At 43.1% G+C, this 23,695-nt stretch overlaps 1 protein-coding gene across 1 annotated transcript in view; it reads left to right on the top strand.

The window, feature by feature from the left end:
• Positions 1 to 11,856: 11,856 nt before the first annotated feature.
• Positions 11,857 to 23,695, top strand: part of NT5M (5',3'-nucleotidase, mitochondrial) — a 28,330-nt gene continuing 16,491 nt past the window's right edge. The window contains exon 1 of the mRNA XM_007526222.3: positions 11,857 to 12,183. Coding sequence (XP_007526284.2) covers positions 11,929 to 12,183 — 255 coding nt within the window. The 5' untranslated portion in view covers positions 11,857 to 11,928. The remainder of the gene's footprint in view (positions 12,184 to 23,695) is intronic.

The following is a 23,695-nucleotide window of genomic DNA, read 5'->3' as shown; positions in this document are numbered from 1 at the left end:
TTCAAATAAAAAAGAAGAGACATATGCACCCCTATATTCATAGCTGCATTATTCAGTAACCAAAGAGTGGAAGCAGCTTAAATGTACATCAACAGATGACTGTCTAAAAAAGTTATGGGATATACTCCATGGAATATTACTTTGTGATCAAAGTTGTTAATGTTGTGTCCTTTGGGACAAAATGCATGGAACTGGAGGTGATTATACTTAGTTGAAGTAAGTACAAAAATGAAAGACAACTACCAGATGGTTTCAATCAAATGTGGAATCTAGAGATCTGATTTACATGAACTTCCTAAAAACAAACAAACAAACAAACAAACAAAAAATATAAACAAAACAGAAGCAAGCAAACTAAGATTTGTGAGAACTATGGTGGTTATCTTTGGGAGATTGGAGTGTGGAGATATGGAACTTTGGTGGTGGGTGTGATGTGGAATTGTAATCCTTTTTTTTTTTTTTGTCTCCAGGGTTATTGCTGGGGCTCAATGCCTGCACTATCAATCCACTGCTCCTGGAGGCTATTTTTTCACTTTTGTTGCCCTTCTTGTTTATCGTTGTTATTATTATTTTTGTTATTCCTGTCGTCATTGTTGTCGGATAGGACAGAGAAAAGGAGAGGAAGGGAAGACAGGGGGAGAGAAAGACAGACATCTGCAGACCTGCTTCACCGCTTGTGAAGCAACTCCCCTGCAGGTGGGGAGCCAAGGGACTTGGACTGGGATCCTTAGGCCGGTCCTTGTGCTTGGCGCCATGTGCGCTTAAAGCGCTGTGCTATTTCCTGGCCCCTAGAAGTCTAACCATATACTCTTGTAACAAATTATTAATTACAAATAAATATTATTATAAAAATTATAATACTGGGGGTCGGGCGGTAGCGCAGCGGGTTAGGCTCACATGGCGCCAAGTGCAAGTACTGGGGCAAGCAAGGATCCTGGTTCCAGCCCCACCCCACTTCCCACCAGAAGGGGGTCGCTTCAAAGGCGGTGAAGCTGGTCTTCAGCTGTCTTTCTCTCCCCTTCTCTGCCTCCCCTCCTTCTTGATTTCTCTTGGTCCTATCCAACAACATCAGTGGCAACAATAACGACAACAACAAGGCCAACAAAATGGGAAAGGAAAAAAATTGTAATACTGTCTGATGGGATTTGTAAGGCATGGAGGTGTAGAATGTAATGACATAAAGGGGAGAATGAATGGATATCATAAGTAGTAGGGGTTCTATAATTCATTTGAAATGATAAATTATTTGCACTAAGTAGTCTATGAAAAGTTATGCATTATAGTCTTTTTCTTTTTGCCTCCAGGATTATCTCTGGGGCTCAGTACCTGCACTACGAATCCACTGATCCTGGTTGCTATTATTTTAATTTTTGTTGTTGTTGGATAGGACAGAGAGAAATCAAGAGAGGAGAGGAAGACAGAGAAGAGGAGAGAAAGATAGACAATCTGCAGACCTGCTTCACCACCTGTGAGGCAACTCCCCTGCAGGTGGGGAGCCGGGGCTGGAACCAGGAACTTTGATCCAGTCCTTCCTTGTGCTTCGCACTATGTGCACTTAACCTGGTGCACTACCACCCAGCCTGCAGCATTATAGTCTTTTTTTTTTTTTTTTTTTTTTGCCTCCAGAGTTATCACTGGGGCTCAGTGCCTGCACTACGAATCCACTGTTCCTGGAGGCCTTTTTTTTTTTTTTTTCCCCATTTTGTTGCCCTTGGTGTTCTTGTTGTAGTTGTTATTGCTGTTGTTGGGTAGGACAGAGAGAAATCGAGAGAGGAAAGAAAGACAGGGAGGGGGAGAGAAAGACACCTGCAGACCTTCACCGTTGGTGAAGCGACCCCCTGCAGGTGGGGAGCCAGGGGCTCGAACGGGAATCCTTCGTGCTTTGCAGCCATGTGTGCTTAACCCGCTGCGCTACCGCCCAGCTCCCAGCATTATAGTCTTTAATGCTTTTCCCCTTTAGAAAAAAGAAGTGTGAGATGCGGGAGTCGGGCGTAGCACAGTGGGTTAAGCGCAGGTGCCGCTAAGCACAAGGCCCAGTGTAAGAATCCCTGTTCGAGCCCCCGGCTCCCCACCTGCAGGGGCGTCGCTTCACAAGTTGAAACAGGACTGCAGGTGTATATCTTTCTGTCCCCTTCTATGTCTTCTCCTCTCTTTGTTTCTCTCTGTCCTATTCAACAACAATGACATCAATAACAACTGCAACATTAAAACAAGGGCAACAAAAAGGAATAAATATTTTTAAAAAAGAAAAAATATGCAACTTTCTAACAGCATTCTTTGAATTTTACGTAAAATGCCCTTTTAAGCTGAAGCAAATGTGACTGATTTTCAATGTGAAAATAAAACACAAATTGGGATTCTTCAAATTTGATGACCTGAATTCAGCAAATGAATCTTCAGACAACAGTTTAAGAAAAATGTTAACAGGTCTAAGGAGATAACACAGTAATTATGCAAAGAAGCCTTTTATGCCTGAAGCTTTAAGGACCCAAGTTTGATCCCTAGCACCACCATAAGCCAGAGCTGTGCAGTGCTCTTGTCTCTCTTTCTCTGTGTATCTTTTTAATTTTTTTCCTCTAGGGTTATCGATGGGTCTCGGTGCTTACACCACAAATCCACTGCTCCTGGAGGACATTTTTTGATAAGACGGAGAAAAGGAGAGGATGGGAATACAAAAAGGGGGAGAAAAAACCAGACACCTGCAGACCTGCTTCACTGCCTGCGAAGCGACTCCCCTGCAGGTGGGGAGCCGGGGGCTCCAACCAGGACCCCTGCACTTGTCCTTGAGCTTTGCGCTATGTGTGCTTAACACGGTGTGCTAACACCGGACCTCCTTTTTTTTTTTTTTTTTTGATAGATATAGATAGATAGAGAGAGAGAGAGAGAATGTGAAAGAGACTGAGGCATTGAAGCTTCCCTCAATGCAATGGGGGAAAGAATTGAAATTAATTAAAACAACATAAGAATTTTGTGGGCTCAAGATAAAGAATATTAGCATTATAGGAATTCTAAAGGAAGGGGGAGGGGGAGGGGAGGGGTAGATAGCATAATAGTTATGCAAACAGACTCCCATGCCTGAGGCTCTAAAGTCCCAGATTCAATCCCCCACACCACCAGAAACCAGTGCTCGGATTAAAAAAAGAAAAAAGAGAAAGGGAAAGAACTTTTTTAAAAAAAAATATTTATTTATTCCTTCTTGTTGCCCTTGTTTTTTTAATTTTTATTGTTGTAGTTATTGTTGTCGTTGTTGTTGGATAGGACAAAAAGAAATGGAGAGAGGAGAGGAAGACAGAGAGGGGGAGAGAAAGATGACACCTGCAGACCTGCTTCACTGCTTGTGAAGCGACTCCCCTGCAGGTGGGGAGCCGGGGCTGGAACCAGGATTCTTCTGCGGGTCCTTGCGCTTTGTGCCATATGCGCTTACCCGCTGCATTACCGCCCGACTCCTAGAACTTTTTTTTTCTCCTGCAGGGTTTTCACTGGGGCTCGGTGCCTGCACTACCACTGCTCCTGGAGACCATTTTTCCTATTTTGTTGCTCTTGTTGTTGTTGTTGCCATTGCTGTTGTTGTTGTTGGGTAGGACAGACAGAAATTGAGAGAGGAGGGGAAGACAAAGAGGGGGGACAGAAAGACACCTTCAGACCTGTTTCAATGCTGGTGAAGTGACACCCCTGTAGGAGGGAAGCCTCGGGCTTCAACTAGGATCCTTACTCCAATCTTTGCGCTTTGAACCATGTGTGGTAATTCCTGTGTGTTACAGCCTGGTCCCAAGGAAGAACTTTTATTTGGAGGATAATAGCCAAGAACTTCCCAAACTGTGAAGGAGACAGATACTTAGCTACAGATACAGATCTAGAACACACATTCAAGGACCCAAGTTCAAGCTCCCTGTCCCCATCTGCAGAGTGAGGAAAGCCTCAGGAGCAGTGAAGTAGTGCTGCAGATGTCTCTCTTTCTCTTTATCTCCTTCTTCCTTTCAGCTTCTATTTCTATCCAACAATCAAATGCATGAAAGAACATAACACCTTTATTAAAAATTAAAAAAAAATCTTAGGGTGGTGCACCTGGTGAGCACACATATTACAATGTGCAAGGACCTGGGTTTAAGCCCCCATTCTTCAACTGCAGGGAGAAGGCTTCATAAGTGTTGAAACAGTGCTGTAACTCTCTCTCTCTCCTAGTGATTTAATATTGATTTACCAAATTACAATATAGGGGTCAGGTGGTGGCACAACTGGTTAAGCACACACATTACATTGTGCAAGGATTCAGGTTCAAGCCACTGGTCTCTACCTGCAGGGAGAAAGCTTCATAAATGGTGAAGTAGGGCTGCAGGTGTCTCTCTGTCCCTCTCCTTCTCTATCTCCTCTCTCCTCTCAATTTCTCTCTGTCTCTACCCAATAAGTAATCAAATAAAACAAAAAATTTAAAAAAACTACAACATAACAAAGGTACAACTCCACAACTTTCCCACCACCAGAGTTCTGGATCCCCAATCCCTCTATTGTAAGCTACAGCAGTTCTCTCAAGGTTGCAGCTGTGGGTTAACTATTATTTACTCTCCTTCTTCTTATTTGTTTATTTTAAATTTTTTATTTATAAAAAGGAAACATTGACTAAACCATAGGCTAAGAGGGGTACAACTCCACACAACTCCCACCACCAGAACTCTGTATCCCATCCCCTCCCCTGATAGCTTTCCTATTCTTTTTATCTCTCTAGGAGTATAAACCCAGGGTCATTATGGGGTGCAGAAGGTGGAAGGTCTGGCTTCTGTAATTGCTTCTTCGTTGAACATGGGCGTTGACAGATCAGTCCATACTCCCACCCTGCCTCTCTCTTTCCCTAGTGGGGAAGGGCTCTTGGGAAGCAGAGCTCCAGGACACATTGGTGGGGTTGTCTGTCCAGGGAAGTCTGGTCGGCATCATGCCTGGTGGTTGAAAAGAGAGTTAACATACAAAGCCAAACAAATTGTTGACCAATCATGGACCTAAAGGCTGGAATAGTGCAGATGAAGAGTTGGGGGGGGGGTCCTCCATTTTGTAGATAGCTAGTAGGCATATTTAGGGCCCCAGCTGATGGGGTGGCCTGACAGTGACTAAAGAGTCATCATTAAAGAATGCCAGTCTCTTGCCCTTATTCAGCTTTTGCAGTCCTTGCTTTGATAAGGTTAACTTTGGAGTGAGTGAGAGAACTGTAATAGGAAGTAGGTGAGGAGGGTATCTAAGTCTAAGTAGACATTATCTCATTATGAATTTTATACTGACTCACTACAGACTGTTGTGTATTTTTGCTTTTAGGTATGTATTTTGCCCTAATTTATGGATAAATGTGAATATATGCCATATCTTTCTGGATCTGGTCTATATCTAGGTCTTGGGATTTTGTTAGGAAGTGAACCTCCTGGAATGGAGTTAGAAAATACTATGAAAGGAAAGGTCTCACCTGAGTAATGAGGATGAAAGGTTGGCATTCCATGTCTGACGTCTCTGGATACAGTCTGAAGTGAAGCATGCTAGGTGGTACTCATTGCATTGATTAGGTTAGGATCAGCAGATGCAATATCATTTAGTATGAATTGAGAGAAGCATGCAGGAAAGTGAGCCCCACCCTAGAGGTTCCAGGACTGGGGAAAATAGAGGCTCTATAGAGGAAGTGGGAGGTTCCTGCTGTCTTAGGGTTTAAGAAGAATAGATAGTTATTGCTATAATCACATTATTTGGTAATTGGGTTAACTTTGAAATATCCTTTTGTTAGGATTTGCTGTATCATACACAACATCACCATAATTTATGTCCTTTGACATTATTTGCATATAGCTGTGCCACCGGTTGCTTCTGTTCTCCCTTGTCTAAGCTTTTAAGAGAGTCAAAATATCAAAGACTCAGCCTATGTATTAAAAAGACTCAGTCTGTGCTTTAAAAAGTTTGAGACATTCAATCAATTTTCTCCTCATATTAATTAAATAGTGATTTATATGACTACAAATTAATAGGAGTGTACATAAACACCATTCCCACCACCAAAAGGCTGTGTCCCATCCTATTCTCCCTCCATTCCCCTCACCCCACCCCGTGATGCCGAACATCCACCCTCACTCTCAACCCAGGATTTTTACTTTGGTGCCCTACTTTATTTATTTATTTTTACCAGAGTACTGCTCAGCTCTGGCTTATGGTGGTACAGGGGACTGAACCTGGGACTTTGGAACCTCAGACACTAGAGTCCAAGAGTCTCTTTGTATAACCATTATGCTATCTACTCCTGTCCAGTTAACTATTATTTCTATAACTATCTGTCTATATTTGTATATATTTGCCCCCTTTTAATGTGTTTATTGGGGGATTAATGGTTTACAGTCGACAGTAAATACAATAGTTTGTATATGTGTAATATTTCCACATTTCCATTCTGCCTCTCTTATGTCCTCCTCTGCTATCAGGTTCCAGGACTTGAACCATCCCCCCCATGCCAGAGTCCTTTACTTTGGTGCAATACACCAACTCCAGCCCAAGTTCTGCTTAGTGTTTTCCCTTCTGTTCTTATTTTTCCCTTCTGTCAGTAAGTGAGATCATCATATTCTTCCTTCTCTTTCTGGCTGATCTCACTTAACATGATTTCTTCAAGCTCCATACAAGATGAGGTGAAGAAGGTGAATTCACCATTTTTAATAGCAGAGTAGTATTCCATTGTGTACATATACCACAACTTACTCAGCCACTCATCTGTTGTTGGACACCTGGGTTGCTTCCAGGTTTTGGCTATTACAAATTGTGCTGCTGTGAACATAGGTATACACAAATCTTTTTGGATGGGTGTGTTGGGTTCTTTGGGATATATCCCCAGGAGAGGAATTGCAGGGTCATAGAGTATGTCCACTTCTAACCTTCTGAGAGTTCTCTAGACTGCTCTCCACAGAGATCGGACTAATTTACATTCCCACCAGCAGTGCAGGAGGGTTCCTTTGACCCCACAACCTCTCCAACATTTGTTGCTGCTACCTTTTTTTTTTATATATTTATTTTATTTATTTATTCCCTTTTGTTGCCCTTGTTGTTTTACTGTTGTAGTTATTATTGTTGTTGTCATCGTTGTTGGATAGGACAGAGAGAAATGGAGAGAGGAGGGGAAGACAGAGAGGAGGAGAGAAAGATAGACACCTGCAGACCTGCTTCACCGCCTGTGAAGCGTTTGCTACCTTTTCTAATGTATGACATTCTCACAGGAGTGAAGTAGTACCTCATTGTTGTTTTTATTTGCATTTCTCTGACAATAAATTAGAACTTAGAACATTTTTTCATGTTTGTCGTCCTTTTGGATCTCTTCTTTGGTGAATATTCTGTTCATGTCCTCTCACCATTTTTGGATACCCGGGGTCACTTTTGTTGTTGATGTTGTTACTGAGTTTGGTGAACTCTTTATATATTTTGGTTATTAGCCTCTTGTCTGATATATGGCATGCAAAGATCTTTTTCTATTATGTAAGGCATCTCTTTGTTTGGGTATTGGTTTCTTTTGCCATGCAGAAACTTTTTAATTTGATGCAGTCCTGTTGGTTTATTTTTGTTTTAGTCTTCTTTATAATTGGATCAGTCATTGAAGATGTCTTTAAAATTTATGTGGAAGGGGGTCGGGTGGTGGCGCAGTGGGTTAAGCGCATGTGGCAAAAAAAGGGACTGGCGTAGGGATCCAGTTTCGAGCCCCTGGCTCCCCACCTGCAGGGGAGTCGCTTCACAGGCGGTGAAGCAGGTCTCCAGGTGTCTATCTTTCTCTCCCCCTCTCTGTCTTCCCCTTCTCTCTCCATTTCTCTCTGTCCTATCCAACAATGAACAATATCAACAATGGCAATAATAATAACCACAACAAGGCTACAACAACAAGGGCAACAAAAAGGGGGAAAAATGGCCTCCAGGAGCGGTGGATTCGTGGTGCAGGCACCGAGCCCAGCAATAACTCTGGAGGGAAAAAAAAATTATGTGGAAAAGTGTTCTTCTAATATTTTCCTCTAAGTATTCTGATAATTTCTGGTCTAACATCCAAGTTCTTGATCTATTTGGAATTTATTTTTGTGTTTGGTAAAATATAATGGTTGTTTTATTCTTCTGCATGTTTCAACCCAATTTTTCCAACATCACTTGAAGAGACTCTCCTTTCCCCAATTTAGTTGTCTGGGTACCTGTGTCAGAGATTAGATGACTATAGGTGTGGGACTTATTTCTGGACTCTCAATTCTATTGCACTGGTCATATGTCTATTTATGTTTTAGTACCAAGCAGTTTTCTTTATAATAGGCCTATAATACAATTTGAGATCTGGGAGTGTGATGCCTCCAGTTCTGTCCTTCTCAAGATTGTTTTGGCAATTCTAGGTATTTTCTGGTTCCAGATAAATATATGTAGCTTTTGTTCTATTCTGCCCCTCCCCCCGCCTTAAGGACTCATCTTCCTTTCCAAGTCACACATACACCTATTACTACATTCAGATGTCACTCTCTTTTTCCTCCACTCTCTCTGGCTCCTGATGGAGTTGGAATTCATAGCCCTCTGGTCATTTCCCCCCATCACTTCTCACCCATGGAGAGTATGAATCAAAATTATTTTTGAGAAACAATTATTTTTGGGGAAAATATTTTTGGGTGCAGAAGGTGGGAGTTCTGGCTTCTGTAATTGCTTCTACCCCCCACCCCCATCTTTCTCAGTAGACTTCTCAACTAAAACTCTATAGACCAAAAGGAATTGGTAGAATATATTTAAGTTATAAAATGAAAAATATCTCCAACCAAGAATATTTCACATAACATTCATTCAGGTTTGAAGGAGAGACAGTTCTCAAATAGCATTTAAAGTAATTCATCACCACCAAATCAATCCTGCAAAAAATACTAAAGGAACATCTATAGTGAAAAAAAAGACCGTACCAGTGATATCAAGATACTTGACAATTTTCATAAAACATCAAAAAAGCGGGAGTCGGGCTGTAGCGCAGCAGGTTAAGCGCAGGTGGCTCAAAGCACAAGGACCGGCATAAGGATCCCGGTTCGAACCCCGGCTCCCCACCTGCAGGGGAGTCGCTTCACAGGCGGTGAAGCAGGTCTGCAGGTGTCTATCTTTCTCTCCTCCTCTCTGTCTTCCCTTCCTCTCTCCATTTCTCTCTGTCCTATCCAACAACGACAACAACAATAATAACTACAACAATAAAACAACAAGGGCAACAAAAGGGAATAAATAAATAAAATAAATATTTAAAAAAATATTAAAAAAAAAACATCAAAAAAGCACTTTATATCAGTATTGCATTTAACAATATACTGCTTTTCTGTCCATGGAAATGTTTCTTACACTTTCTTTGACCTTCAATTTTTTTTTTTTATTCCATTGATCCCATTTTAGTACGCATCATTTTTTTTTAAATTTATTTATTTATTTATTTATTTTTTATTTAAGAAAGGATTAATTAACAAAACCATAGGGTAGGAGGGGTACAACTCCACACAATTCCCACCGCCCAATCTCCATATCCCACCCCCTCCCCCGATAGCTTTCCCATTCTCTATCCCTCTGGGAGCATGGACCCAGGGTCATTGAGGGTTGCAGAAGGTAGAAGGTCTGGCTTCTGTAATTGCTTCCTCGCTGAACATGGGCGTTGACTGGTCGGTCCATACTCCCAGTCTGCCTCTCTCTTTCCCTAGTAGGATGGGTCTCTGGGGAAGCTGAGCTCCAGGACACATTGGTGGTGTCTTCAATCCAGGGAAGTCTGGCCGGCATCCTGATGACACCTGGAACCTGGTGACTAAAAAGAGAGTTAACATACAAAGCCAAACAAATTGTTGAGCAATCATGGACCCAAAGCTTGGAAAAGTGGAGAGGAAGTATTAGGGAGGTACTCACTGCAAACTCTAGTATACTTCTGCTTTCTTACTTTGGTGCCATACTCCAAACTCAGTCAATTTCTGCTTTGCGTTTCTACTTCTTTTTTTTTTTTTTACATGCATAACATTCCCCAGATTCCCATTTAGCAATACAACCCCCACTATTTCATTCATCATTTTTCATGGACCTGTATTCTCCCCACCCACCCACCCACCCCAGAGTCTTTTACTTTGGTGTAATACTCCAATTCCATTTCAGGTTCGACTTGTGTTTTCTTTTCTACTCTTGTTTTTCAACTTCGGCCTGAGAGTGAGATCATCCCATATTCATCCTTCTGTTTCTGACTTATTTCACTCAACATGATTTTTTCAAGGTCCATCCAAGATCGGCTGAAAACGGTGAAGTCACCATTTTTTACAGCTGAGTAGTATTCCATTGTGTATATATACCACAACTTGCTCAGCCACTCATCTGTTGTTGGACACCTGGGTTGTTTCCAGGTTTTGGCTATTACAAATTGTGCTGCCAAGAACATATATGTACACAGATCTTTTTGGATGGATGTGTTGGGTTCCTTAGGATATATCCCCAGGAGGGGAATTGCAGGGTCATAGGGTAGGTCCATTTCTAGCCTTCTGAGAGTTCTCCAGACTGTTCTCCACAGAGGTTGGACCAATTGACATTCCCACCAGCAGTGCAGGAGGGTTCCTTTGACCCCACACCTTCTCCAGCATTTGCTGCTGTTACCTTTTCTGATGTGTCACACATCAGAAAACGCATCGTTTTTTTAAAATATATATTTATTTTCCCTTCTGTTGCCCTTCTTTTTTATTGTTGTTATAGTTATTGTTATTGTTGTTATTGGTGTCGTCGTTGTTAAATAGGACAGAGAGAAATGGAGAGAGGAGGGAAAGACAGAGAGGGGAAGAGAAACATAAACACATGCAGACCTGCTTCACCGCCTGTGAAGCGACTCCCCTGCAAGTGGGGAGCCGGGGGCCAGTCCTTGAACTTTGTGCCACTTGCATTTAATCTGCTGCGCTACTGCCTGACTCCCCAGGCATCGTTTTAAGATTATTGCTTAGAAGCCCCCATTAAAGGAGCCTATGTTCAGGCATCACACACTTTATTTAGGAAAATCAATTTGTGTGCATAGACACGGGCTAGTCATTCTAACAATATGGCAACTAGTTGATAAAGCTGGACTCTATCTGGTTCTTCCTACCTGGAATGAAATTTTCATTAATCTGTTTAAATAACCTGACCTTTCTGGGGGCCGGGCAGTGGCACACTGGTTAGGCACACACATTACCATGCACGAGGAACCCGGTTCAAGCCCCTGCTCCCCATCTGCAGGGATGACGCTTCACAAGTGGTGAAGCAAGTCCAAGGTCCAGCAATAAGATGCATAGTATAATGGTGATGCAAAAAGACTTTCAAGCCTGAGCCACCAAAGGTTCAAGGTTCAAATGCCAGCAACACCATGAGCCAGAGCTGAGCAGTGCTCTGGTGAGAAATAAATAAGTAAACAAATAATTGGAGAGATAGCATAATGGTTATACAGAAAGAATCTCATGCCTGAGACACCAAAGGTTCCAGGTTCAATCCTCAGCATCACCAGAAGCAGCAGTTTAGCAGAACTTTGGGAAGAAGAATAAAAAAAGCAAAGGAGGTGCCTGAGGGTGGCACACCTGATAGAACGCACATGTTACCATGCTCAAGGACCCAGGTTCAAGCCCCTGGTCTCCATCTGCAGGGGGAAAACTTCAGGAGCATAGGGCTGCAGGGGTGTCTCTCTCTCCAGTTCCCTTTCAATTGCTCACTGTCGAAAGAAATAAAGAAAGGAAAGAAAGGGGGAAGGAGTAAAGGGGGGAAGGAAGCACAAAGCTCCATCTCTTCGGGCAGCTTGTCCCTTTAAGTAGGTGGAGCCTGCAGGCGGGTGGGGCGCGCTGCAGCCTGGCTCTGCGGGCCCCGCGCCTTCCCCCCTCCCCCCCCCCCCCCCCGCGCGCCTGCCGGTTTCCCGGGAGGCGGGCCGTGGGCACGGCGGGCGGCAGGGCCATGATGCGGATGGGCTGCTGGTGCGCGCGGTGGCGGCGCGGCTCGGGGGCCCCGGGGCGGCGCTGGCGGTCAGGGGCACCGGCGGGCCGCGCCCTGCGGGTGCTGGTGGACATGGACGGCGTGCTGGCCGACTTCGAGGGCGGCTTCCTGCGCAAGTTCCGCGCGCGCTTCCCCGAGCTGCCGTTCGTCGCGCTGGAGGAGCGGCGCGGCTTCTGGCTATCGGAGCAGTACGGCCGCCTGCGGCCGGGGCTGAGCGTGAGCATCCCGCCCCGGGCCCCGCACGCCCCCGGGTCGCCCCGCCTGGGGTCTGTAGCGCCGGCGGCCCCGGCAGGTGAGCCGCGCTGGGCTGCCACCTCCCACGCCGAGAGCCCGCGGACGCGCCCCGCTTCTGCCTCACCGGTGGTAGACTTGTCCCCAGGAATCTTTCTTTTTTTAATGTATTTATTGGTGATGTGAAGGGAGACCCAGAGCATCGCTCTGCCATCTCTACGCCGGACTCCAGCTTGTCCGTGGTGTCTCCTGCTCTGTCACCTTTTATTTTTAGAATAAGCATTTCGAGTAAAGTCCTCTTTGACCCCTACGGCTGTCACAGACCCTTTTCTCTTTATGAATTTGATGCGTGTATTCGCTATTTATTATTTTGTATTTTTAAAAATTTATTTTGGATAAAGACTGAAGTTGAGACGGAAGGAGAGTGACACTGAGACCTGCAGCACTGTTTCAGTTAGAGAAGCATCCACACCTTTGTACGCCCCTCCCACACCTGGGCTGGAGCAGGGGGGGTTGAACCTGGGCTCTTGCTCATACTAATCTGTGCGCTTAATCGGGTTTGCCACCACCTGGCCCCTGAACTCACCATTAAGAAACTTTTTTTTTTTCATGATTAAAAAGAAAAAAAATCAGTGCACTGCTCACCTTTGACTTATGGTGGTGCTGGGCACTGAACCTAGCCCTGGGCATGAAAGCCTTTTGCATAACTTATACCATGTTATCCCCATCATATGGCACAGGTATCCAACTCAGGACATTGTGCTTTTTTTTTTTTCCTTTTTCTTTTTCTTTCCCTTTTTCTTTTTCTCTTTCTTTTTCTTTTTCTTGCCAGCACACTGCTCAGCTCTGACTTATGGTGGTACCTCATAATCATTATGCTATCTCCCTAGCCCAGGATTTCATGCTTTTAAGTCCTAAGCTTTAGCCAGTGCACCACCTCTCAGACTGCTTCACCATCCTTGTTTTCCTTTTTCTTGAAAATATAGCTCCCAATGATATTTAAGAGCCAGAGAAGTTGGATGACTTTTTGGACATCACACAGTGTGTGTGTGGTGAGGTGTGTGTGTGGGGGGGGGTCGGAGTGTGGTCATCTCCTGGGCTTTCCCCCTTATTTTGTCACCCTTTTCAACAACTGAGCCCACCAAGTTCATCTTGGATGGTGCTGTGCTGATGTAATCCTAGAGGGGTCTGAGCAGAGAGCTTGGTTGTAAATCTCATTTTGTGAATGGGCAGGAGTCTTTTGCACTGTACACACAGAGTTTTCTTTTTTTCAAAATATTTTATTACCTTGATTTATTAGCTAGAGATAGCCAGAAACCGAGAAGGTAGGAGGAGACAGAGAGGGAGAGAGAGAGACATCCACAGACCTGCTTCACCACTTGCAAAGCTTTCCTTCCGCAGGTGGAGACTAGAGCCTTGAACCTGGGTCTTCGTGCATTGTAACGTGTGCTTAATCTGATGAGCCACTACCCAGCTCCCATAGTGTTTGCCTTTTAAATTATATCTTTTATTTTAATTAATATTTATTTCTTTTCCTTTTTGTCGCCCTTGTTATTTATTGTTATTGTAGTTATTGTTGTTATTGATGTCGTCGTTGTTGTTAGGACAGAGAGAAATGGAGAGAGAAGGGGAAGACAGAGAGGGGGAGAGAAAGATAGACACCTGCAGACCTGCTTCACTGCCTGTGAAGCGACTCCCCTGCAGGTGGGGAGCCAGGGGCTTGAACCTGGATCCTTATGCTGGTCCTTGTGCTTGGTGCCACGTGCGCTTAACCCGCTGTGCTACTGCCTGACTCCCTTATTTTATTTTTTATCTCTACCAGGGTTATTGCATGGCCTCTGTTCTGGGAGGCCATTTTTCCTTTTTTCCTTTTTTTTCTTAATTAGAAAAGAGAGAAATTGAGAGGGGAAGAGAAGATAGGGAGAAAAAGAGAGATAACTGCAGACCTGCTTCACAGCTTGTGAAGCTTCCCCTTGTCCATAGTAGTATGTGTGCTGAATAGGCCTAGTACACCACTGCTCAGGTCCCCAAGGCTGGGTGTTTTCTGTCCCCCTCCATTGGTCACTTCAGGTCATTGTCAGAGGATTCAGTGATGCGATGATGCCATGAACCTGTTGTGTAAATACAGCCAATCCTGACTATATGCTCTCCTCCGTGAGCTAGACAGTCCACTGCATAGTTACTGAGATGGGTCCCCACTTATACTGACCGGCATTCAGTCATTAGGCTCATGTCTTCCTACCTCCCCAACACATTTCACTTGGCTATTTCTAACAAGTGACGTGATTTTGACTTAAAATAACAAGGCACTTTGGTGGTATCTTGGTTTGTTCAAGGCAGCTGTTGGAAATGCTGCTGAGTGTGGTTAAACCCAGGTTCTCTTAGAAGATTCCAGGCTTTCAGAGGCGACTTTCCTATCCCTCATGTAAACTGGAGGAGACATCCTAGTACTTTTTGCACCTCCTTTAACATGTTCACCTGCTCTGTGTATATCATATAGTGTGTATTTATAGACAGATAACACCTATAGTGGTCTAGACACCTTATTTCCTTTTAGAACTGTATTAAAGTGATAAAGCTAGCCTACCCTAGCTCTGCAAAGGGTAGTGGCCTTTCCTGCCCTCTGTACATGGCACAGAGGGCAAAGGGACAGAGCTCCTGGGACACTCAGTGCTCTGGTGATTCCTTCTGCTTCAGGGGACATTGCAGGCTGACATGTGACTTTAGTAGGGAACACATGTGCTTTAGGCCCAGCATAACCCACTGCAGATCATCCCTGGGTCCGCCCCTCGCCCAGCATCTGGGATTAACAGCAATCCAACTTGTCATGTACACATGAAGGCATTTCTCCTTTACGGAAGTACCACCCTGTTCGTACCCCTTTGCCCTGCAAGAATGGAAGGTGAGGCTCATCGTAACTGACTTAGAATCTTAGAGTCTTAGGGCAGTTGAGGGACTGAGCCCAGGGAGGAAAGACCTTGACCAGGGTTTTGGAGACAGGCTGAAAGAAGGTCAGGGTGCTGAGACTCTGAGGTAGTCAGAAGTGGTCAGGGCCTCAAGGCTGGGGCAGGATTCTCAACTCCTCGGGAGCATGTTCTGCCCTTCCACACTGCCTCCCTATTGCCGGGGTATGGTGGTGGTGGGAGTGTGAGGGGGAGTTCCCTGGGCTGGTGGGGTATTACAGTTTACTTATTGATCCTCTGAGTGCTGGTTTCCTCATGGTAGTTGGCATGAAGAAAAAAAAAGGGACCCCTTGAAGCAGGGAAGATGAAATTTATTGAAAGAAAGAAAATCGAGGTATATGCATACACTTGCGTTACACACCATAAACCGTGTTTCCAGTGGCTCAGGGTCAAGTCCTTTTTAAAAAAAATTTTTAAAAATATTTATTTACATATTTATTCCCTTTTGTTGCCCTTGTTTTTAAATTTTTTTTGATTTCTTTGTTGGGGAATTAATGTTTTACATTCAACAGTAAATACAATAGTTTGTACATGCATAACATTCCCCAGTTTCCCATATAACAATACAACCCCCACTAGGTCCTCTATCATCCTTCATGGACCTGTATTCTCCCCACCCACCCACCCCAGAGTCTTTTACTTTGGTGCGATATGCCAATTCCATTTCAGGTTCTACTTGTGTTTTCTTTTCTGATCTTGTTTTTCAACTTCTGCCTGAGAGTGAGATCATCCCATATTCATCCTTCTGTTTCTGACTTATTTCACTTAACAATTTTTCAAGGTCCGTCCAAGATCGGCTGAAAATGGTGAAGTCACCATGTTTTACAGCTGAGTAGTATTCCATTGTGTATATATATCACAGCTTGCTCAGCCACTCATCTGTTGTTGGACACCTGGGTTGCTTCCAGGTTTTGGCTATTACAAATTGTGCTGCCAAGAACATATGTGTACACAGATCTTTATGGATGGATGTGTTGGGTTCCTTAGGATATATCCCCAGGAGAGGAATTGCAGCATCATAGGGTAGGTCCATTTCTAGCCTTCTGAGAGTTCTCCAGACTGTTCTCCACAGAGGTTGGGCTAATTGACATTCTCACAAGCAGTGTAGGAGGGTTCCTTTGACCTCACACCCTCTCCAGCATTTGTTGCTGTTACCTTTTCTGATGTATTACATTCTCACAGCAGTGAAGTGGTATCTATCTCATTGTTGTCTTTATTTGCATTTCTCTGGCCATCAGAGACTTGGAGCATTTTTTCATGTGTTTCTCAGCCTTTTATATCTCCTCTGTGGTGAATATTCTGTCCAAGTCCTCCCCCATTTTTGGATGGGGTTATTTGTTGTCTTTGTTGTTGAGTTTGGCAAGCTCATTATATATGTTGGTTATTAAACTCTTATCTGATGTATGGCATGTAAAGATCTTCTCCCATTCTGTGAGGGGTCTCTTGATTTGGGTAGTGGTTTCTTTTGCTGTGAAGAAGCTTTTTAATTTGATGTAGTACCATAGGTTTATACTTTCCTTATTCTTCTTTGTAATTGGATTCATTTCATTGAAGATGTCTTTAAAATTTATGCGGAAAAGAGTTCTGCCAATATTTTCCTTTAAGTATCTGATAGATTCTGGTCTAACATCCAAGTCCTTGATCCACTTGGAATTTACTTTTTTATTTGGTGAAATACAGTGATTCAGTTTCATTCTTCTGCATGTTTCAACCCATTGTTTCCAACACCATTTGTTGAAGAGACTCTGCTTTCTATATTGAATAGTCTGGGCCCCTTTGTCAAAGATTAGATGTCCATAGGTGTGGGGGCTCACTTCTGGGCTCTCAATTCTATTCCACTGGTCAGTGTGTCTGTTCATGTTCCAGTACCAAGCAGTTTTGATGACAGTGACCCTATAATACAGTTTGAAATCTGGGAGTGTGATGCCTCCGGTTCTGTTCTATTTTCTCAAGATTGTTTTGGCAATTCTAGGTCTTTTCTGGTTCCAGATAAACATTTCTAGCATTTTTTCTATTCTCCTAAACATTTGTAGCATTTTTTCTATTCTCCTAAAAATTGTGCTTGGGATCTTGATGGGGATAGCATTAAATTTGTAGGTGGCTTTGGGTAGTATATTCATTTTGATGATGTTAATTCTTCCAACCCATGAACATGGAATATCTTTCCACTTCTTTGTGTCTTTTTCAGTTTCTTTGAGTAGTGACTTATAATTTTCAGTATACAAGTCTTTCACTTCTTTGGTTAGATTTACTCCTAGATATTTTATTTTTTTTTGTTGCTATAGTAAAAGGAACTGATTTCTGGATTTCAATTTCTTCTAACTTAGTGTTTGCACAGAGTAATGCCACTGACTTTTGAATGTTAATTTTATAGCCTGATCCCTTACTGTATTGCCTGATGATTTCCAAAAGCTTCTTGCTGGATTCCTTAGGTTTTTCCATGTATACTATCATGTCATCTGCAAATAAGGAGAGTTTGACTTCTTCTCTTCCAGTCTGTATCCCTTTAATTCCTTGCTCCTGCCTGATGGCTATGGCAAGAGCTTTCAACACTACAACACTATGTTGAATAGTAATGGTGATAGTGGGCAGCCCTGTCTTGTACCTGATCTGAGTGGAAATCCTTCCAGTTTTTCACCATTGAGTATGATGTTGGCTGTAAGTTTGCTATATATGGACTCCACTATCTTCAGGAATTTTCCATCTATTCCCATTTTTTGTAGTGTTTTGATCATAAAGGGATGTTGTATTGTGTCAAAGGCTTTCTCTGCATCTATTGATATGACCATGTGGTTTTGGTCTTGCTTTTGTTGATGTGGTGGATCACAATGATTGATTTACGTATATTAAACCAACCTTGCATGCCTGGGATAAACCCCACTTGGTCATGATGAATAATCTTTTTCATATACTGCTGTATCTGGTTGGCTAGAATTTTGTTCTATTTTTTCGCATCTATGTTCATCAGAGATGAAGTTTTCTTTTTTGGTTGTGTTCCTGTCTGCTTTTGGTATCAGAGTGATGCTGGCTTCATAGAAGCTGGCAGGGAGTATTTCAGTGTCTTCAGTCTTCTGGAAGACTTTTAAAAGTAGAGTTATTAATTCTTCTTTGAAGGTTTTGTAGAATTCATTTGTAAAACCATCTGGTTCAGGACTTTTATTTTTGGGGAGATTTTTGATAACTGTTTCCATTTCATTAGCTGTGATGGGCCTGTTCATGTTATCTACTTCCTCTTGACTTAGTTTTGGAAGTTGGTAGGTATCTAGGAAATCGTCCATTTCTTCCAGGTTCTCTAGCTTGGTGGCATATAGTTGTTTATAGAAGCCTCGCATGATATGTTGAATTTCTGCAGTGTCTGTTGTGATAACTCCTTTTTCATTTAGTATCCGATTTATTTGGGTCTTCTCCCTTTTTTGTTTTGTGAGTCTGGCTAAAGGTTTATCGATTTTGTTCACTCTTTCGAAGAACCAAAATTTATTTTCGTTGATCTTTTGTATGGTTTTCATATTCTCAAGGTTATTTATTTCCGCCCTAACTTTAGTGATTTCCGTCCTTCTGGTTGCTTTAGGGGTTACTTTCTTCTTCTTCTTCTTCTAGGTCTTGAAGATGCGCAATCAGGCTGTTTATTTGTGCTTTTTTCTTGTTTCCTAATGTGTGCTTGTATGGCTGTGAACTTCCCTCTTAGTACTGCCTTAGCTGTGTCCCAATATTTTGATAGCTTGTGTCTTCATTTTCAATGAAGTCTCGAAACATTTTGATTTCTTCCTTGATTTCCTCTTTGACCCAGAAGTTGTTAAGAAGTGTACTTTTGAGCTTTCATATTTTGGGACTGTTACTAATCTTTTGTTAATTGTTAAGTGTTAGTTTAATTCCACTGTGGTCTGAGAAGATGCTTGGGATGATTTCAGTGCTCTTGAATTTGCTGATGCTGTCTTTGTGGCCTAACATATGGTCTATCCTTGAGAATGACCCATGTGGATTTGAGTAAAATGTGTATTCTAGTTTCTTGGGATGAATGACTCTGAAAATGTCCAATAGTTCTAGTTTATCTATCTCTTCATTTAGCTCCCTTATGTCTTTATTGATTTTCTGCCTGGATGATCTGTCAAGTTGAGAGAGTGGGGTGTTGAGGTCCCCTACTATGACTGTTGCTGTTAATATATTGCTGTAGCTCTTTCAGTAGAAGTTTGATGTATTTAGATGGCTTCTCATTGGGTGCATAGATGTTAATAATTGTTAAGTCCTCTTGATTGACTGATCCTCTGAGCATTAAGTAGTGTCCATCCCTATCTTTTTAATCTTATCTATTTTAAAGTCTATCATGTCAGATATGAGAATAGCTTTTCCTGCCCTTTTTTGTGGGCCATTGGCTTGTATGATAGTTTTCCATCCTTTCACTTTAAGTTTTTGTTTGTCTTGTTGATTTAGGTGAATTTCCTGTAGACAGCATATTGTTGGGCTGCATTTTCTGATCCATCTTCCTACTCTGTGTCTTTTAATAGGTGAATGTAGGCCATTGACATTTATTGATATCAAAGATTGAAGATATTTTAACGCCATTCTTGTAGAGTTTTAGAGTGTTCTGATATATGTCCTATTTATGGTGGTCTGATTGTTTATAGGAGACCTTTCAGAACTTCTTTCAGGGCAGGCTTGGTGATACTTGATTCCGTCAACTGTTGCTTGTCTGAGAAGGTTTTTATGCCTCCATCTAGTCTGAATGACAGTCTAGCAGGATACAGTAGTCTTGGTTGAAAGCCTTTCTCATTGAGCACTCGATAGATATCTTGCCATTCTCTTCTGGCCTGTAGTATTTGTATGGAGAAGTCTGCTGCTAATCTTATGGGTTTTCCTTTGTAGGTGACTCTTTGCTTTTCTCTTGCAGCCTTCAGGATCCTTTCTTTATCCTTATTCCTTTCCATTCTAAGTATGATGTGTCTTGGTGTCTTTAGGTCTGGGTTAATTCTGTTTGGGGCCCTATGGGCTTCTTGAATCTTTATGTCTTTGATGTTGTTTAGACTAGAGAAGTTTTCAGCTATTATGGCCTGGAGAATGCTTTCTTCCTCTCCCTCTCTTTCTTCCTCTGGTATGCCAATAATGCGTATATTGTTTCTTTTGAAGTCATCCCATAGGACTCTGTTGTTGTTTTCAGCATCTCTAATCTCTTTTTGAGATCTCTTACTTCTTTTTTAGTTGTCTCTGATTCGTCCTCGATCTTGCTAATTCTGTCTTCAGCCTCATTGATTCTATTCTCTTTGCCCTCTACTGTTTTCTGGAGTTCATCTATTTTGTTGCCCTGTTCTGATACTGTTTTAGCTTGCTCAGGCCAGTTGCGTTCTTAGCTCAGCGATTTCAGCTTTCAGCTCTCTAATAACCATGAGATAATTAGTATTTTCTTCCATAGTCTCATTTGTTGTTCCTGTATTTCTGATTACAATTTTTTCAAATTCTTTACTCACTCCTGTGATTATTTCCTTAGCTAGTGTTTGGATGTTGAAGTCGTTATTTTGTGCTTCACCCTCTGGGGGACTTTTAGCTGGACTCTTGTCCTGGTTCGTTTCTCCAATATTTCTTCTTGTTGTTTTAACCATTTTATATGTTATGTTATGAGTTCCCTCTCTCAGTACTTTTCAAATTACTGATCACTATTGCCTGGATTGACTTGTGTCTAAGTAAGTTAATTAAAGGGTTCAGATTGGTGGAAGTTATCAGTTGTTTCAATAGTATTTTAATCCTTGAGTTGGAGCTCAGTGGTTTAAAAGCCTCTTTTTTTTTCTTCCCTGTAGGCTATGGGAGCCTGAGGGCTTTTAAACTATCAATAGGCTTCTTAGCTTAATCACTGACTCCTGACCAAGAGATAAAGCAGGGTGTGGCAGAGATAATCCAGTGGTTATGCAAAGAGACTTTCACAGCCCCTCAGCTATGCCACTAAGGTATAGGTCTTCTCCTGAGTTTCCTGGTTAGATCTCTGTCCCCTGGTGTCTCTTCCTGTCGCTGCACCAGATTCTGAGGGCAGTAGCAATGGAGACTCAGAGTTGCACTTGGTGAGTCTCCGGGTAGTCCTATCCTCCCTTCATCTGTCCCCTTGTTGGTGGAGCAGACTGGAGGTGGTGTCTAAACTGATAAACTGCTGGTCTGTTAGCAGTCACTTAATCTCTCCCTATGGTCCTCTCTGTCACCAGCCACATGTGTTTGTACTCACCGGTGGTTTAGTGGGTTCCTGTGGTCATTCTAGTCCTGTCTTGTTTCTGTCCCGGGTGATCTCTTTTGGTATTCCTAGTTGATCTGGGAGAGGAGAGGAGTGTGTTTTTTTTTTTTTTTAATTGTCATTATTATTGTTGTCGTCATTGTTGGATAGGACAGAGAGAAATGGAGAGAGATGGGGGAAGACAGAGGGGGAGAGAAAGATAGACACCTGTAGACCTGCTTCACTGCCTGTGAAGTGACTCCCCTGCAGGTGGGGAGCCGGGGCTCTAACCAGGATCCTTATGCCGGTCCTTGTGCTTTGTACCACCTGCACTTAACCTGCTGAGCTACAGCCTGACTCCCTCAATTCCTTTTGTAGGCTGTTGGTACACCTAAGCAGGAGCAGGTCAGCCTTTTCTGCTATTAGTTATTCCAGGATGCCTTGCTTGCATATTGAGGTTCATAAATAAGCTGGAAGTCCTTCCTCCAGGACCTCTTTATGACCTGGACCTGCCCTTAACATCCCTTGTCAAGACCCCCTGTAAGTGTCTTCCTGCAAGCCTCTATTTCTTCACCTGAAATGAGGGATGTGGTTCCTGTGAGGTATAAGGACACATGTCAGTGAGAAGCACCCACTTGCGTGATACCTTATAGTTGGCAAGAGTCGGGCTGACATGGCTGTGCATGGAGTGCCATCTGAAGCTTCTGGCCTGCAGGCAACACCTCTTGCCCTATGCACACAGCAGGGCTCACACCTTTGTTTCTTAGCAGCTGAGCAGTGTTTCTGAGCCCCCCCACCCCCAATTGCCCTTGTCCCTGACTTAGGGGAAGTGTGGCATTCTGCAAAGGTGATTTGAGCTCAGCAGCAGAAAGTGGGAACCCCTGACTGAGGGGTGGGAGATGGGCCTCTACTCCTGTTTCTCACAGTGTCACCAAGTTGCCCTGTGACATTAGGTCAGTCCTCACTTGGAGCCTGACTTTGCTCATCTGTAAATGATGGCCTGGAATTTTGGCCCTTGAACTTTATTTTTTATTTATGAAAATATGTTGATGGGGGGCAGGGAGGAAGCAGTAGCACACAGGGTTAAGTGCACAGAGTACAAAGTGCAAGGACCTACCTGCACAAGAATCCTGGTTTGAGTCCCTGGCTTCCTACCTGCAAGGGGGGTGGGTCATTTCATGGTCGGTAAAGCAGGTCTGTAGGTGTCAGTCTTTCTCTCCCCCTCTCTATCTTCCCCTCTTGTCAATTTCCCTCTGTCCTATCCTATATAAAAAGAAATACCCTCCAGGAGCAGTGGATTTGTAGTGCAGGCACTGAACCCCAGCGATAACCCTGGAGGAAAAAATTTGGGGGCCTGTTGGTGGTACACCCAGTTGAGTACATGCTATCATGCACAAGAACCTAGATTCCAGCCCCCATTCCCCTCCTGCAGGGGTACACTTCAAGAGTGTTAAAGCAGGCCTGAAGACCCCTATCTTCATCTCCCTTCTCAATTTCTGTTTGGTCTATAAAATAAAATAGAAGTGGAAGGGGGGGCAGGAAAAAAAAGGCTGCCAGAAGCAGTTGATTCATAGTGCCAGGACTAAGTCCCAGCAGTAACCCTGGTGGCAATAGAAAGAAAAAAAAGAAAAAGAAATATGTGTGTAGTCCTCAACACCACCACAAGCCAGATGAGCCATGGCTCTGGTTTTAAAAAATAAAAATTTTCTTTTCTTTCTTTTTTTAATTATCATCAGGATATTGCTATGGCTCTGTGCCTGCATGGCCATTCCATTGCTCCTGGTGGCCATTTACCCCTCCTTCCTCCTTTTCTAGTAAAGATAAGGGCACACAGAGTCCTGCAGACCTGCTCCACTGCTCATGAAGCTTCCCCTCTGCAGGTGGGCCTAGGGGCTTGAACCCAGGTCCTTACACATAGTATGCCACCACAGGGCCCTTTGGCCTTCAGACTTAAATCCTTTTTTTTACCAGCACACTGATCAGCTCTGGCGTATGGTAGTGTGGCACTTTGGGCCTTGGGCATGAGAATCTCTTTACATAACCATTATGCTATCTATCCCCCCCTTTTTTTTTTTTTTTGCTACCAGCATTGTCATTGAGGATTGGTGCCTATATGATTCTACCATTTCCAGTGGTCATTTTTTTCTCTTATTTTTTTCTAGATAGAGGGTGAGAGACAGAGATAGGGAGAGAGAAGGAGAGGTACCTGTATTACTATTCCACCATTTGTAAGGTGGATGAGGAGACATGGTTTTGAACCCTAGTTCTTGTGCATGGTAACATGTACACTCTACTGAGTGAGCCACCACCAGGTCCCTATTTTTTAAAAATAGATACAGAGGCAGGG

This window comes from Erinaceus europaeus, chromosome 12, assembly GCF_950295315.1.
Source record: "Erinaceus europaeus chromosome 12, mEriEur2.1, whole genome shotgun sequence".
NCBI lineage: Eukaryota > Metazoa > Chordata > Mammalia > Eulipotyphla > Erinaceidae > Erinaceus > Erinaceus europaeus.
Note: the sequence above shows the minus strand (reverse complement) of the source record. Positions and strands in the feature narration are given on the sequence as shown.